General features: G+C 40.1%; 1 protein-coding gene across 1 annotated transcript; it reads right to left on the bottom strand.

Annotated features, from left to right (window-relative positions):
• Positions 1-7,533: 7,533 nt before the first annotated feature.
• LOC131223786 (uncharacterized) lies at positions 7,534-16,047 on the bottom strand. Its single transcript, XM_058219289.1, has 6 exons — positions 15,674-16,047; positions 11,968-12,144; positions 11,366-11,482; positions 10,938-11,120; positions 9,806-9,970; positions 7,534-8,278 (listed from the first exon to the last, which is right to left on the bottom strand). The coding sequence occupies exons 1-6, from the start codon at positions 15,971-15,973 to the stop codon at positions 7,859-7,861; spliced, it is 1,362 nt and encodes a 453-aa protein (XP_058075272.1). The 5' UTR covers positions 15,974-16,047; the 3' UTR covers positions 7,534-7,858.
• Positions 16,048-16,904: the final 857 nt, after the last annotated feature.

Below are 16,904 nucleotides of genomic sequence, written 5' to 3'. Positions count from 1 at the left end.
ACCTGCACGCAACGGTCGTGCATAAGCTTATAGAAAGCTTAGAAGGTGGTGAAAGTGTATGCTCAAGGTGATAATGTAGTTATGCAGTATCAGAGTAATGCGGAACATGCTGATGAATGCTAAGAATCCCATTAGCCGTACCAAGGCCATGCGGTGCAAAGAATGATGTCGGCCATACCAAGGCCATGCAATGCAAAATGCAAGTCAAGCATACAAATCCTCATCTAAGTCCACATGTCAATATGGCTCAAATCTGGAATATCACCGGGGTCTAGTACACTTCACACTGATTGCCGCCCCATCGCGCTTATAAGGTGAGTGGAAAAGACCTCACTATCCCTGCCAAATATCGGGCTCGACTCGTCAATAGCGGACCCATTCTTGAGTGGTCAGACTCAGGCTAGCATTGCCCCCTACTCTTGGGCGGGTAAGGCCGCACCCCCTTCCAACCGACCAACGACACGGTGGAAAGCGCAACCGTCTGGTAATCCACTCGGCCCTCATGCACCCACTCGGTCTAGCGTTGGAGCAACCTCTGGTACCATAAGGGTTTAGGGACTTTCACCAGGGGATATCTATCGCACCCCATGTAGAGCGATTTCTAGGTATCGGATCCCCCGACCACGATGCGTCGTGGAGGCTATGGCCACGATGTCGCTAGGCGTACGATAATATCACACAATGCAAATGCATGAATCACACTATCGAAGGCATACGCAATCCTGGGCGTATCGTGCGCTCATGTAGCGCAACACCCCCTGTACGGGAGCCCCAAAACAATCTGCCTATGCTATGATCAGTCATTTCTCATATCAAGCATACGTATGATGCATATGATCATGAATCATGGAATTAAATATGTTATATGGGGTGGATGATGCTCATAATGAAGATGGGCCTAGACGGCCTACATATTACACATATGGGCCTATCAGTGGGCCCAAGGGAAAGTCATAATGCGGACATTTAACCACACTACACTTACAATGTGGACGTCAAACCAACATTGCTCCCAAGGCACGACTGCCACAAATATCATTTCATAAGTTATTTTGGGATCACACATTGCAATGGACCTTAGGTACATCCATTGGGCCCTTAAATACATCAAATTAGCCAAGTCATATGGGCCTTATATTCATTAAGTGGGCCACACCAATGGACCTTATGTACATTGCAATGGCTATAACCCGGGGGCTTCAGAACATATCAAATAGGCCTAAGCTTATGGGCCTTACACGTGTCAAATGGGCCTCGACAGCTGGGCTCCATATGTACATCAAATGGGTCTACTCACCTGGGCCTTATATGTATCAAATGGGCCTCACCAATTGGGCCCCATGTGCACATCAAATGGGCCTCAACTCATTGGCCCCATTACATCAAATGGGCCTCGACAGTTGGGCCTTACATCTATATCAAGGTGGGCCTCAATCACAGGCCACAACAAACTAAGGTGGGCCTCCCACCAATATTATATCAATCATGATATAATATAATATATATATACACACATGCATACACCACACGCACGCACACACACGCATGCACCCACCCACAGACGCACGCGCACACACACAGTGGGCTCCACCGTCCAGGCGGACGGTGGAGGTAAAACACATACATCTGTGTGGGCTCCATGTGGGGCCCACCGTAATGTTTACATTTCATCCAAACCCTTAATAAGGTCAAGCAGACCTAGATGAAGGGTGATAAAAAGTTTCACCTTGATCCAAGACTTCTGTGGGCCCAAAAAGGGTTTCAAAGGTAAATGTTCAATCCCACGGTTTCATACGGTGTGGGCCACCTGCGTCTTGGATCAAGCTGATTTTTGGGGTGGGCCCACGTCAGGTAGGGGCCCACCATATGAACGGTTTAGATAGCATATAATCATCAAGGTGGGGCCCACGGCTACCCGTGAGAAGCGTCTGTGCGCGCCGAAAAATGGCAGTCCTGATCGTTAACAAACGAATTATTTAGGCATCCATCCCGTTTGTTAATTTCTATTTTATTGAGGATTTTATTGGTGGGGTCCATATCCAAGCCATCCACTCCATCCAATGGCCTTCCATGGCCCGAAAAGTTAAACGAGCCCAATATTGGACCTGTTCGGTGCATAAAAACAATAGGGAAGGTTTTAATGGTAAAGACCACCATTTGCTAGGTATGGCCGTCGAAAGTCTGATGGATCCCATCTTTTAGGTCAACGGCTAAAAAGAGCTTGGGAAGGGAATGGATGGTGTGGATTTAATACATGCATCAAGGTGGGGTCTACACAAGTGAACCACCCCAAACCTAGCTAAAATTTACCTTTCCCATGTAACGTCCAGCGTCCCTGGACGCTGGACTCTGCAAATATACTAGAGGTGGGCCTTGCTTATGTGGGCCACCTCATGGAGGATGGTGTGTATACTACACACAAAGTGGGCCCCACTCGTAGGTGAGTTGGATGGAATACATACCCTATGGTGGGGTCCATTCAAGTGGGCCACACAACCTCTTCATCATCCAACAAATTAAAATAAAATAAAATAAAGTAAAAAATAAAATAAAAGGGGAGAGAGATAGAGAGTGAAACCGCGTGATGGAGGGACCCCCGGCACTATGGGCCCTCCCTTGCACTAAATCATACATCAAGTGGGCCCCATTACACATGGGTCTATAAAAATTAGATCCAACGGTGGAGATCCCTTCTCCACTAAATTAAATGGTCTAGATGACCCTAAGCATGTAAAGAAATAAACATCATGATGGGGTCCATGGAGAATGGCCCCATCATGGAATGATCATGATGATCCAAGTGGGCCATTGGCCACATCTTAGGGTCCAAAGTAAGATCCAAACCATTGATCGGTTGGCCTCACTTGGCCCATCTTAAAAAATATGAAAATCTACCCTATCAAGGCACCCACCACTTGATCTTCTTGCTCCCTTGGCTTCCTTAGCTCCTTGTACTACCCTTTGATGGAGGAAGATGGGAAATGGATGGTTGAGATGAGAGATGAAGTGGTGGGAAAGGTGGACCTCACAAATGAAGTTTTCTCACCATGGGGGACTCATACGTATGGTGCTCTCTCTTGGATTTGGATTTTTGAAAAAAATGAATAAGAAAGATAGTTGTAAAGGGAGAGAGAGAGAGAAAGAGATGGGTGATGGAGTGATGGGGGATGGTTTGGGTTGAAAATTGTGAAAAGGTGTATGGTTGTTGTTGAAATTTGGAAAAGAGGAGTGGTGAGGTGGAAAGAATGGTGGACTTTTGAAAAAGGTGGAGATGGGTTGTTGTACTTGAGGTATGGGATGCTTTAATGGTTGATTGATGGGACTAATTGTAGAGATTCCCTCGAAATCCGCAACGCGCGGTGTTTCTTCGGAATAAACGCTGATCGGCATCTTCTTGCCTGGGTATCGGTTCGGTGCGCAAGTCACGGCGTTGGAACCGCGGCGACGACGCGGTCGCTATGATATAACTTTCGGACCAAGCCGACGTCGGTGCGCGGGACCTGGCTTAGGATCGTGCGCAAACACCGAATACGGTGCGAAGGTTGCCGAAATATGACCGGAAGGATCGCGGAAGCCTACGGAGCGGTACGGTCTAGGATACGGGGCTTACATGGATCAAATGAGGTTTTCGCCTCTTTGATTTCAAGTAGTTAAACTTGTTCAGTATCTTCTCAATATAATGAGACTGATACAACGCATAACCCCTATTATATTTTTTTATTTAAATTTTAATACCTAGTATAGTATTCACTTATCCAAGATCTTTCATTTTGAAAACGGAGGAGAAAAACCTCTTTGTTTCAGTTACATCTTCTATTTTGTTTCTGATAATTAACATGTCATCTACATATATACATATAATCATCACAAACTTTAGAGTATAAGCACTTATCAATTATGTTATCTATAAAACCATAAGATAACATATTTGAATCAAACTTTCCATGCCACTGTTTGGGCGCTTGTTTTAATCCATACAAAGATTTAATAAGTCTACATACTTTCCTTTCATTTTATAGTAGAACGACCCCTTCCAGTTGCTCAATGTATTCCTCCTCATCAAGGTCACCATTCAAGAATGCTGTCTTCACGTCCATTTAATGGATATGAAGATGATGTATGGATGTTAAAGAAAATAAAATCCTAATCGATGTTATTCTAACAACTGGTGAATGTGTCAAAATAATCGATTCATTCTTTCTGATGAAATGCCTTGGCTACTAATATAGCCTTAAAGGTTTGTATTGTACCATTAGTGTTGTATTTCTTCTTAAATATCCGCTTACACCCTATATGTTTAGATCATGGAGGTAGGTCTACCAATTCCCATGTTTGATTTGACACAATTGAATCCATTTCATCATTAATAGTCTCTTTCCAAAAAGTGAATTGTTTTGAAGTCATAACTTCATTAAAGGTTTTAGGTTTATCTTTTACAGTCAAAACTATAGATATTTTTCTAGTGACCTTCTCTCTATCATCCTCTACTAGATGAAAAGAGAGATGCTGAAAGTCTATTTGATCAAGATCAAAACTCTTATCTACTCTTGTTCTTTAGTTCTTACGAGGTTCACTAGGAGTTTTAACTTCTTTTTGAGTTCTCTATAGTTTTATTAGGAGATAGAATAGCAGTATCTTTTTTCTCCATGGATAGCAAGTTCTCAAAAAACTATACATCTCTAGATTCTATGATCACATTAGATTATAAGTCTAAGAGTTTATAGGCTTTACTATTTTGTGCATATCCTACAAAGATACAATTTACAACTCTCGGTCCCAACTTGGTTATTCTAAGGTCATAAATTTATAGGCAAATCTGTCATTGTATACATAGACTGTGGCACCTGTATCATACCACCAATCATAGACTTTCTCTTGAACTATGTTCACTTTCGTGACCATTATTATGATATCATCGTCTACTGTATTAGCCTCTTTCTTAGGCTTTTTGTAGTCCCTACAAACTCAGGAAAAATGTCTGATCTTGCCACAGACATAGCAAGGACCCTCGGGTTTACCATTTTTCTTCTTTTGGGTTTTCTTGAATTTCCCTTGATCTTTGTTGGGTTTTAGGGATTCGTTCTTCTCAGAGTTATTATTTTTGGATGATTTTTCTACTGCATTTACCTTAGACGAGGATGCACCATTGGTGTCATCCCTCTTATCTCGGTTGCGAGATTCTTCCTCAATACGAATATGCTTTTTTATTTATTTCAAGGTGAACTCTTCTGATTCATGCAATAGCTTCTTCCTATAGTCTTTCCAACTTGGAGGTAGTTTGGCTATAATAGCTTTGACTTGGAAAGATTTAGGTAAATCATTTTTTAGTGTCTTTATTTTGTTTAGGATCAACTATAATTCATGAATTTGGGCTACTAGATGCTTATTGTCTACCATCATGAAATCTAAGTACTCGACGATTAGAAATTTTTTGTGTTTTTTCTTCTTCGGCCTTGTACTTGTTTTCCAAAGCATTCCAAATTTCTTTTGTTGAAGTTATTTTTGTGTATAGGTTGTACAACCCATCAGACAATGCGTTGAGAACATGATCGCGACACAACAGTTCATCTTCTTGTCGTTTGATTCTGATAGTGATTTGTTATGGGGTGTCATTATTGGTCGCTTCTGGTAGAGGTTATAGATTGGGGTCCAGAATATAGAATATCTTCAAGGTAGTGAAAAGAAACTTAAACTTTTCTTTCATCTAGTGAAGTTTGTACGGTTTTGTACCATCGAATCGATTCGATATGATCAAATCTCGATTCATCAGTTTAATTGATGCAACACTTTTGGTATACATAATCAAGCTTTAAGAATGTTGGAAAATATTTCACAAATAATATTGGAAACCTAAGAAATAAATATGAAATTAACACCAGGTTGAATCACGTGTATAATACGTTGTCCTTAAAGCTTGATTCACACCCTTTTCAATTGAAATTGAGACTGTTGATGTGTTATAGGTGAATTGCTCCCAAGATAAGACAAGCTTTTTTTCTTAAGGCCCTGCATGCAGCAATCACGAAGGGACCTACTCAGGGACTTGGTCAACGCAGTTTAGAACTCTGATAGATTTATTGAGTGATCAAACTCAGTGATTCAGTCAGCGAGTTCTTCTTGAATAACCTTAAAAGAAAAACTTAGAGAGATCAAATCGGATTGGATTTATTGGACTTGGATGATTCTATACCTAAAAGGTTCAGTTTATATAGCATCTGGGGGTGGACCATTGCCAGGTGGTCATCAATGATTCAGAATGTTTGTGAAACATTTCTGACCATTGACACTAAATTCTGAACATTTCAGATTGTTAGATCAACGATATGACCGTTGGATCATCAAGGGTCGTCCGTTTTCGGACTGTTTTAGCTATTAAGGCTACTAGCTGTTCTAAAAAATAGTTGACGGTTTTGGATCCACTGATCTAACCATTTCCAGTAGCCTATAAAGCCCATACCACTTCGCACTTCTCTCTTGCACTGTCTCGCAGTGATTTGCATAAGGTTGATAGGGAGCGACCACTTTGCGACACGATGTGCATGTGCAAAGTGCAAAATGTGCCATCTAGCGCTACTACAACCACATTGTCCACACCCTTGTGTATGTGCAAAGTGCAAAATGTGTCATCTAGCGCTACTACAACCACATTGTCCACACCCTTGCCCGAGCCCGAGTGTGCGTACATACGTGTGTTCTAGTATGTAACATTGAAATATGGAAAGTGAGCATCTCTACCTTCATTGCTCCAAGTAAGAATACTCCATACTCAAAGACTTATAAACAAAGAGTTTTTATCCACTTTATCCGATGTGGACTAAAAAAAAGTAATCTTTCTTTTATTTTTTCAAATTCATTTTGGCGGGAAATAAAATTTTCAAAAAAATATTTATTTTTAAAACCAAAATCTCAACAATTAATGCAACACTTCAACCATCACAATCCACCTGAATATCAGACAACTCCACAGTTCAGCAGCATTTCATAGGAATCCGTAACTAGCTTTTTCCCCCTCTCAAATTTGAATTGCATTCAGTGTCCACCTGGTCAACATTGTAGGCCTACTCATTTTTAATGGTTTTTTTTTTTTTTTTTTTTTTTTTTAATTTTTAATTTTTAATTCTATTTTATTTTAATACACTCGCACCAAAGTGGGATTTCACCACAATGGGTATTTGAACCCATAACCTCGTGGTGAAACTCGTATGAGTCTACTACCAATGCATGAGAAAGGACCCAAATGGTTGAGATCATTTAATCAGGGTGAGTTTCAGGAGTTGCCATTCCAATAGACCACCAGGGATCAATGAGCAAAATTTACCAACGACCGTGGGTTTAACACACTTCTCCAATGTGCCTAGGTTAACATACGAACAAAATTTGAAATCTTCCATTCAGAGCCTCTTTGGTGGATGCCTAAAAATGGGTTCATCTGAATTACGATTAACTAAAATGATACGAATTAATTTTCAGGCATCACCCAAACCGGTGCTTAGGATTGAATTACAAGGAGCCACAGCAATATGGACTGGTAGAGCAACCATTTCTTTTTCACTATTGATGTCGATTTCTGCTGCAAAAGCTGAAACCACCCTACTTATACCCAGTCAATATAAGCATTTCAGGGAGTTAGAGAAGAAAGAATCATAATAACAATGAGCAAACAGGATCAGAGATGTGTAAGTTCAGATTACGAAAAGAAAAAAGAAAGAAAGAAAAAGAAAAAAAGAAAAAGAAAGAAGGATTATTGCAACAGTGATGATAAGCAAACAGAAACGCTGATCATCGATAAAACAAAATTAATGTTACATACAAAGAATGGAAAGAACGGGTATAAGAAGGGTGGTGGATGGCTCACAATTCAAGAAGAAGGGCTTGGGGAACGTTGCCGTTGCTTTGGATCTTCACCTGCAGGTATTAGGACAGGGGCTGTTGGAGTAGCAGCAGCGGGGGAACCTGATGGAGGTGCGGGGACAGGAAGTGCATCCGGAATCGCTTGATCTGGGAAGGTGCCTTTTGTATTTGCAGTAGGAGGGGCCTCACTCCTGTCCGGCGGTGGCAGGGATGGAGGCCTCAGGCGGACCTCTGTAATTGGAATGATCGGGAAATGACGAACCTCCGTGACCTCTTCGATGCCCTCGTCCAAGTAGACGACATCTTGCATGGTGAGTTGATGATATTCAACAACCTCCCGCAGGAAGCGGTTTTCACGAGCATAGAGAGAGTTCTCATTAGCTAGTCGCCCCTTCTCCGCTAACAGTGTCTCAAGTTGGAGGCGAATCTGAGACACAGCCAGAAGCTTAACAGTGTTGGGTTTTTGACAGTTTTCTCGGACATGCAAACATGTATAAGAAATTATAAATGGGTGTACATGCAAACTTGTAAGTCAATCCTATCCATCCATCCAGATGCTAGAGGCCCGTTGTGAGTGAAACATGCATTAACAATAAACAATCCTAACCATCCAGTTGGTGGCCAATGCATGTAGAGCTAAAACTAAACTGGCCATCTGTCCAAATTGAACTGCTCCATCCACAAAGGGGGTGGTCTGGATTCGCAGACATAAAGTCAAATTCACAGTAGATGAGTAACCACCATTCAGAAAATGAAAGCAAACCTACAGCTTACGCTTCTCGGACTAAGGAATTTGTAGTCAGGTTTCTGAAACAGAAGGTGGGCCCAAGCTGATCAAATGACATGTGGATCTTACACTAGTTAAGAATTACACAACATAATACACACATCACAACCGTGCTCAAAACTTTGGTCTAGATCCTCAACTTGAATGGACTCAATCCATGTCAATGTATACTGCAAAGTGGGTAGACAGACAAATTGACTGGGCCTATTTTCTCGTGATTGGAGAAATTGAGGGGTGAATCACCGGACACGTGCCAACGTGGCACACATGTGAGAGATCCAGGCCAATCATCAAAGTGGGGCAGACATCTTGCCCATAAATCAGGCCAATCCAGTCATTACGAAAACCAAACTCATGAAAACATGGACAAAGAAAATCACCAATTGCCAATATTCAGCATACATGCATACCCGCCTGATGATTGGAACAGTCTGGATTTTGGGACCCCATGTTCCCACAATGGTCCACCTTGTACATGGCTCAGATCTCTCACATGCTTATCAAGTTGACACATCTGCCGTGATTAACCTCTTCGACCTTTCTTAGAGCCTCTTGTTTTTTTTTTTTGGCAATTATGTTTTCTTTAAATGTATGGAAGAAACCAAGTCAACTGAACTGAGCACCAAGCCCACGAGGGAGCTTTTGGCTTCGCATTCTGCATACACATGACATGCACATCATATAGCATACATACATGTATGCATCTTAGGATGTGAACACTTGCACTGCAACAATGAGCTAATATGGCTCGTCACTAATGCCATTCAGAGGTTACCTAACCATAACGTGCATCCAATACTGAACCATGCATGGGCAGTGTCTAGTTCTAGGCTCACCATCGAAGTGACTTGGTCTAAAAATCAGGCTGGTTAGACAATTACTGAGTGCTTGATTTTGGGGACCAACAGCCCACACTCTGTTCTTGAATCCAGCAGCAGTTAGAGGTCTACTGGCCAACCTGATTCTTGGACCAGGTCACATCAAACGTGTAATCCATTTGATAAATGGCTTGGAACTCATAAACACGTGCCTCAGTATAGTCGGGGAAGTGTATAGGGCATTGCACATGAAGGCTTCGGCATGACGTCTATACTTTCCATTCATAAAACACCTTAAAAAATCATGGCAAGGAATGCATCTGATGGATGAAGAATAAAGCAGGCATACCAAATCGTCATCTTCCGGAATAACTCCTTTTTCACGACTCTCCCTGATGATTTTATTCTCCTCCTCTAGCTGTGCGCACCGCTCCTTTGCAAAAGCTAGGTCTGCTTTTACGGTTTTCAGCTCTCGCAGAAGAAGCTTGGCTTTGGCAGCCATTGCCATCGCAACCTGCGAGTCAAATCTGAGGCCATCAATAATCATGCATTTTCAACCAGAGAGAGGGAATATTTATTCTTTAAATATTTCAAAAACAAAAGAGAGAGGGAATATTTATTCTTTAAATATTTCAAAAAAAAAAAAAAAGAAAAAAAAGAAAAGGAAAACTTGACTTTCAGGCAGACGGAGGGGTACTGAAGAAATGTTTAAAATCGCAACAAAAAAAAGAAAAAAAAGAAAAAAAGAAAAAAAAGAAACAAAAAAGAAAAAAGAGAACCATTCCCCACATCAAAAGGAAAAAAAATCTAGTGGAAACCAAGAATGTTTTCAATTTCCGCCTTTTAAAAAACAATAAAACTTGGAGAAGTTTATTTAGAAAAAATAATAAGAAAAGAAAAGAAGAGGCCAATCGCCATAGTCCGCCTTTGGATGCACCATTGAATTTGCAATAGCTGGTTCGATTAAATGGACATGACCAGATTGTAATTGCATTCTGAGGCATTAGGCTCCAATTGCAATTATGTTGCTTCAAGTTGGAGTTGGAAGGGATGTAATATCTGGAGGGACCGCTTCCTCATTATGAATACTGGTGAAGGTAATTACAACATGGTCATTTCCACTTAATTGAACCACCTATTGTATTTCTTCAACTCATTAGTCATCCAAGTGCAGCCTCAGTCACCTTCCGAACCAGTGATTAATAAAGGAAAGTCAATTGACTTAATTAATTCCTTCTTCTTCTTCTTCTTCTTCTTCTTTTCAGAAAGTCTTTGTCAAATCTTTGGTTTTTCTGGGACATTGCTCAGTTCCCTGCCAAACCAATTTACTTAATCCAGTTCCAAGTCCCAAGAATCTAAAACATGGTTTTTGGTCACTCGGACAAGGATTTCAGTTAATTTGCCTAGAGAGAAGCCAAGAGCCAATGTAGGCAAAACATTTTTTAGCTGCATGATCTGATGATACGCAGTTGCCACCATACATCACGGGAGGCCTTAAGTTGAGTTTCTTGGTCCGTTTGCATCTGAGGCGGTTGCTGCTGTGGACTCAATGAATCACTGGCTTGGTTTTGTTGATCAGGATTGATTCCCTTCCTCCTGATATTCATCTTGCGGGTTTCTGAGATTATGTCGGCAGTCCTGCTCTCCATGATTGTTAGACCTTCCTGAAGAAATGTAGGAAACAATATCATTATGGAGAGAAAGAGAGACCTAAATGGTAACTTTGCCAGATGATTGAGATATTTAATTAGAATCCAACTTTCTGTTTGCAGAAAACTAGCATCAAGTTGAGTCTACTACAATTTCCAAGCTGAAGTAGAAACATACAGTGACCTTCCCAGTCTAAAAAGGGTGTAAGAAATGTAAACTTGTGAAAAGTTATAAGAGTAGTTCTGAAAGAAAACACAACCTCAAAGGCATTTCCAATAGTATCACCAAGGTAGTTAAGGGAAGAAGTGATTGCATCTAAACCCTTCTGCAGTTTCGGACTTCCCGACTTCTGGGAGCTCTCAGGTGATTGATGTGACTGGTGAAATTGCACAATGAGAAAACAGAATTACAAAAAAGGAGATTAAAAATGATTCTACTGCCAAGCATAAGAAATTGCATTTAGAGAACCAAAGTTTAACGGAATCAAACATTGATTTTAACTCAATGATGGCCCAGGCCCAAGTCGACTCAAAAACTTGGTTGAGTACTCAAGAGAGTTTTTCCAACATTGAAAATCTTATACTGTGGTCTACTTTTGGATTTTTCCAACATTGAAAAGCTTATATTGTGGTCTTGACTAATGTGGTTTTTCAAGTAAGATCAATAATGTGAGTTTTCTGGTGATATAAAATCCAAATTAATCACTTCATTCAATCGAGTTTACAAACCTCGGGTCAAACACCAGTAAATGCCCGAGGGCAACAGAAAATCATAAGCTTTGAAGAAGTCAGAGAATAGTGCACCCAAAATAGCTAGTTTGGTTAACAACATTAAACACCATCCTAGTGGCTGAAATCTCACCTGACCACCTGTTGATGTATCAAGCATCTGGGGTCCAGTTCTGCTAGGTATTTCAAATTTCTGAGCCATGTTGTCATCCTCCAGAATTGATTTAGCTTTTCTAGCCAGAACACCCCAAAATCCATATTTGGACTCATTCACACTGTTTATTGATGTATAGTCATATGTTCTAGAATCCTACAATCACGTGCATCATAACCAAATCAGAAAAGAAAAAGAGAAAGAAAACCATCGGGTAATTCTTTTTCGTACTAATTAAGAAAGGCTATCAAAATGAAAGTTGCTAGAATTTTCTCAACATGATTCCTACTGATGAAAAGCACTTCAAGATATTTATGGAATTCAAAAGATCAAATTACAAATCTATGATTGGAAAAGCGAGAAAGGAGAGTATTAAATAACTGAAGAAAGAACCAGGAATTCTGATAGTAGACATAAGAACTACCCAACCAAGGGGCCTTTCAAAATAAGTAAATAGGCAAGGGCATCGACATATGAGACACTATTTGAATCAGAAAAAAGGCAGCAGTTGGAAAGTTATGCACAACGTTCTTGACAAGTTGATAAATAAAACAATCAAGCCATTGTTCCTAGAACATATATGCCAAATTCTCCTTTGATACAACCATCAAAAGTAACATGGTCCAATATACTAGGAAGAAATCAACGAGCCACAGGTTTCAGCCAATTCCTATGGCATTCACGTTGGTGTCATTTGGAGGGGATAATTGGTGCATAAAACAATCATTTAAATGATTTTCTACTACTAATCAATAAATAGAGAACTTTTCTACCATAAAATTGCTTTTATACTCGGAATAAATAAATTGATTCCAAGAAATTACACTACATACACCATTGAAGCATAATGTACTTACCATAACTTATCAGGACTGCATCAAGATAAATTCATTGGCAATACAGTAAAAATGTATGTAATGAGATTTGTCGTTGTTTTTGATAGTACCAATTGTATTGGACTATATTGTCAATGCATTTCAATACAAACGGTGTAGCATCTTAACACATCCTTGATACATTCTTAGACCAACGGCTTAATGAATTAAAATATCATCCCAAGATCATAATGTCAGAAGGTATCGTATCGTATTGTATTGGGAGTTGGGCTGTGTAGCCCATTGGGCTTTTATGGATTGGCCACATGTTGGGCCGGGCTTGGGCTTAATTTTTGTTCCTGACTTTCACCTACCAAAATTTTGGCAGGCTTGGCTTCATTAATGAGGCCCATTGAGTTGTTACTAAACTGTATAATAAATTTCCATATTATAATGACACTAAATACACCATCAGGGCATATATAGTATGCAGCGCTCAAAATTCTGGAGTGTACTTATCGTATCCAATCAGTAATTCATCACAATAAATTCATTGGGTGTTACGATTAATAATCTTCATATTGAGATACACCATTGTATTGGAAAGTACCATTTATACCGGATTGTATCCTCAATACATTCCAATACAAACGCATAGTATCGGAATGCATCCTCAATACATTCTTCCTCAAGTAATTTCAATGAAATTAAACATCATACCAAGATCAATAATGTCAAAAGGTATTGTCTCATTTAGGGAGTGAATATTAAGATGAGAGAAAGGTAGACATAGATGGTTTGGTCATGTGCAACAGACACCAAGAACCGCGCCAGTTAGAAGGAGAGAGTTGTTACAAGTTGAAGGCTGTAAAAGGGCAAAGGGAAAAGACTTGATGACCTATGCTCTAACCAAAGTTCTGGTCCTTGATAGAGGGGAATGGCGGAACAGGATTCATGCAGCCAACCCCAATTAATCTGGATAAGGATTAGTTGACGATGATGACGACAACAATGACGATTTAGGGAGTTGGGCTGGGTAGCAAATTGGATTTTTATGGACCATCCAAGTTGGGTCAGGCTTAGGCTTAATTTTATGCCTCAATTTCAAAGCCCACCAGAACTGTGGGAGGCTTGGCTTTACTTGTGAGGCCCATTGGGACTTTACTAAATTGTACCATGCAAATGATTTTTTTTTGAAAGGTGAATTTTCATATATCATATTGATAAAATATTCTTTTAGCAGTGATATAGTTGAGATTTAGCTACTTTATATAAGCCAGATAATTGTGATTTGACGTTAGTTCCTTTAAAAAATAAAATAAAATTTGTTAGCTACGAAAATCACCTCCCCCTGATAACGATGTGTCGGCCAGTTCATAAAGAAGGAAGTTGTAGTCAAGTTGGCAGCCAATTGTTGAATGTCTACCAAGGAATCACAAAATCTGATCCCAATTATCTAGGAAAGGCTATGGTGATGACGACGATGATGATGATGACAATGATAAATTGGAAGACAGAGATCATTCTGATAAATTGATAATTGTATCATATATCAAGAATCTATCACAATAAATTCATATTGTGACACGTTACATTCGATGATATCTTGAACCTAAAAAGCTTTGAAACACTCAAAACCTCCAACTTAGACAATACATTCTAAAGAAAATAAATAAATAAACCAATTCTACCAGTTCAAAAAAAAAGTCCAACCAATCCACTCCATGAAACACATACATATCTGGTGTTCCACAACATTTTCCAGAATCCAATGTTACAAAGCATCAAGTCCTTGAGAAAATATACATAATCATATCTGGAAAAGAAAATCCCAATTTTCGATTGATTCATCAAGCATTTTCCAAAACCCATCCACTGATCATCCAGTCCAACAAATAAACCCCTAGTTTCCTCTGATTCAAAGGGAAGACAAACACGGATTCAATTTCAACCAAGTTCCAAAATTCATCGCGGTAATTTCCAAAATTCAACCACCCATGATCATCCAACCAGGGAAGCTATAAACTTTCCACCAAGCCAAAGAGAAACCACATATCAAAATATTTCCACCGATGCATCACAACCCACAACATTTCCCAGAATTCAAATGTGGATCATCTCCATCAAAACGACAAGAAATTTTCCACCTATTCAAGAGAAAAAAGACACCTATTCAATCATTTCGAAAGATTCCATCCACCAATAATCCACACCAGCAGAGAACCCTCAATCCCCACCTGACTCAAAGATCTGCACCAACTCATCACACAGTTTCCCAAAATATCAACCACCGGCAATCAATTCCATTAAAAGAATCCGAAATTCTCCACAGATTCATTATAAAAAAGAATCCCACCAATTTCCAAAATTCAAACACCAATAATTAATTGCATAAAGAATCCTTAGTTCTCCTACAATTCCACCACTCCTCATCCAATTCCACCATGGAAAAAAAAAAAAAAAGATTTCAGCATAATTACAGAAAAAAAAATATCAACCACCTGACTCAAAAAATTTGCACCAACTCATCACACAGTTTCCCAAAATATCAACCACCATATAATCAATTCCACTAAAGAAATCCCATATTATCCACAGAATCATTAAAAACCCCACAAATTTCCAAAATTCAAATACCTGCAATGGATTCCACCAAATAATCCTTAATTCTCCTACAATTTCACCACTCCTCATCCAATTCAACCATTGAAAGGAAATTCAAGTAACCACAGGAAAATAACATTTGCAGCCATCCAGAATTCAAACACCAATCTTCGAAGCACAAAGTGAAACCCCAGTTTCCACCAATTCAAGAACAAAACAACCGATCCACTCGGAAAAAAATTCAAAACGGAAGGAAAACCACTGACCTGCTGCCACAATGGATCGGGCCTCTGCCGAGTCGGCTCTCTGTAAGCAGATTCTCCATAGGCGGAGGAGATAGATGAATCTCGGTGAGCGGAAGAAGCTCGGATCGCCTGAGTGGCGAGAGAGGAAGAAGATGAGGAGGAGGAAGAGGGGGAGGAGGAGGAGGAATCATAAGATGATTGGATATCATCTTTGAAGGTAGAAAACCTAGAAATCGAGGGCTTGGAATCTTCTCGAGAGGAGCGGAAATCTTCTTTGAATGTCGAAGCCCTAGAAAATGGCTGCTTTCTGCGATACGCCATTGGAAAATGGCGATTTTCGCAGAGACAGAAAGAGGAGAGAAATGAGATATTCGTTTATAACGAACTACTTTATATGGGTGGGGAGAGGAGAGAAGGGCGGGAATGATATACGGTGCCGAGCGTCGTACCTTAAAAACCGTACTTCTGCGGCTCCCTTACTGCATACGTGGAATCCATCTCGAATCTGAACTGTCCAAGTAGTGAGACCCACATTTATATTGATATCAGGATTAAATTTATTTTTATTCGATAATCCTGACATCTAACTAATGAACATTGTTTTGTTGAATTTGGACCGTTCAATACTTTTTCATTTTGAGGAATTACCTGTTACTTGATAGACATCGCTCACATGGTAACAGTGTTAGCACGTGCTATTGTGGGGCCCACATGATTTTTAAACTAGATCTACCCCGTCCATCAGCTATGTCGTCAGGTTTTAGGTCATAAACCCAATCGGTAATTATGGCAACCAATAAATATAATCTTCTAGATTTATTGTGGGGTCCACTGTGTTGTTTATAGGCCATCCAATCCATGCATCTGACGGGACCCACTTGGATGAAGAGGCAAACCAAAATTCAGGAAATTCCAAAGTTAATGGGGGCATCACTGCGTGAATCTATTTGTTTTAGGCAAAATCTGGTATTACTCCTATGGTGTGATCGATCTGAGTCTTGAGTTCTATCATGAACATAAGAGGATTAAATACGATGGACGGTGTGGATCCTCTTAAGAAAACACGTGGGCCCCAAAATAGCCTCGTACCAGAAAACTTTGGGGTGTCACCGGCGCCATGTGAGCGCGGCCCGTGATGTACAATGTTCTCCGCACAATTGCACAACCGTCACTAGCTAGAAAGGGACTCGAACTCTTAGAGGCTACTGTGATGTATTGGTTTTATCCACACCGTCCAACCATTTTTCCATAT

This window comes from Magnolia sinica, chromosome 13 (genome assembly GCF_029962835.1).
Source record: "Magnolia sinica isolate HGM2019 chromosome 13, MsV1, whole genome shotgun sequence".
In the NCBI taxonomy this organism is placed as follows: Eukaryota; Viridiplantae; Streptophyta; class Magnoliopsida; order Magnoliales; family Magnoliaceae; genus Magnolia; species Magnolia sinica.
Note: the sequence above shows the minus strand (reverse complement) of the source record. Positions and strands in the feature narration are given on the sequence as shown.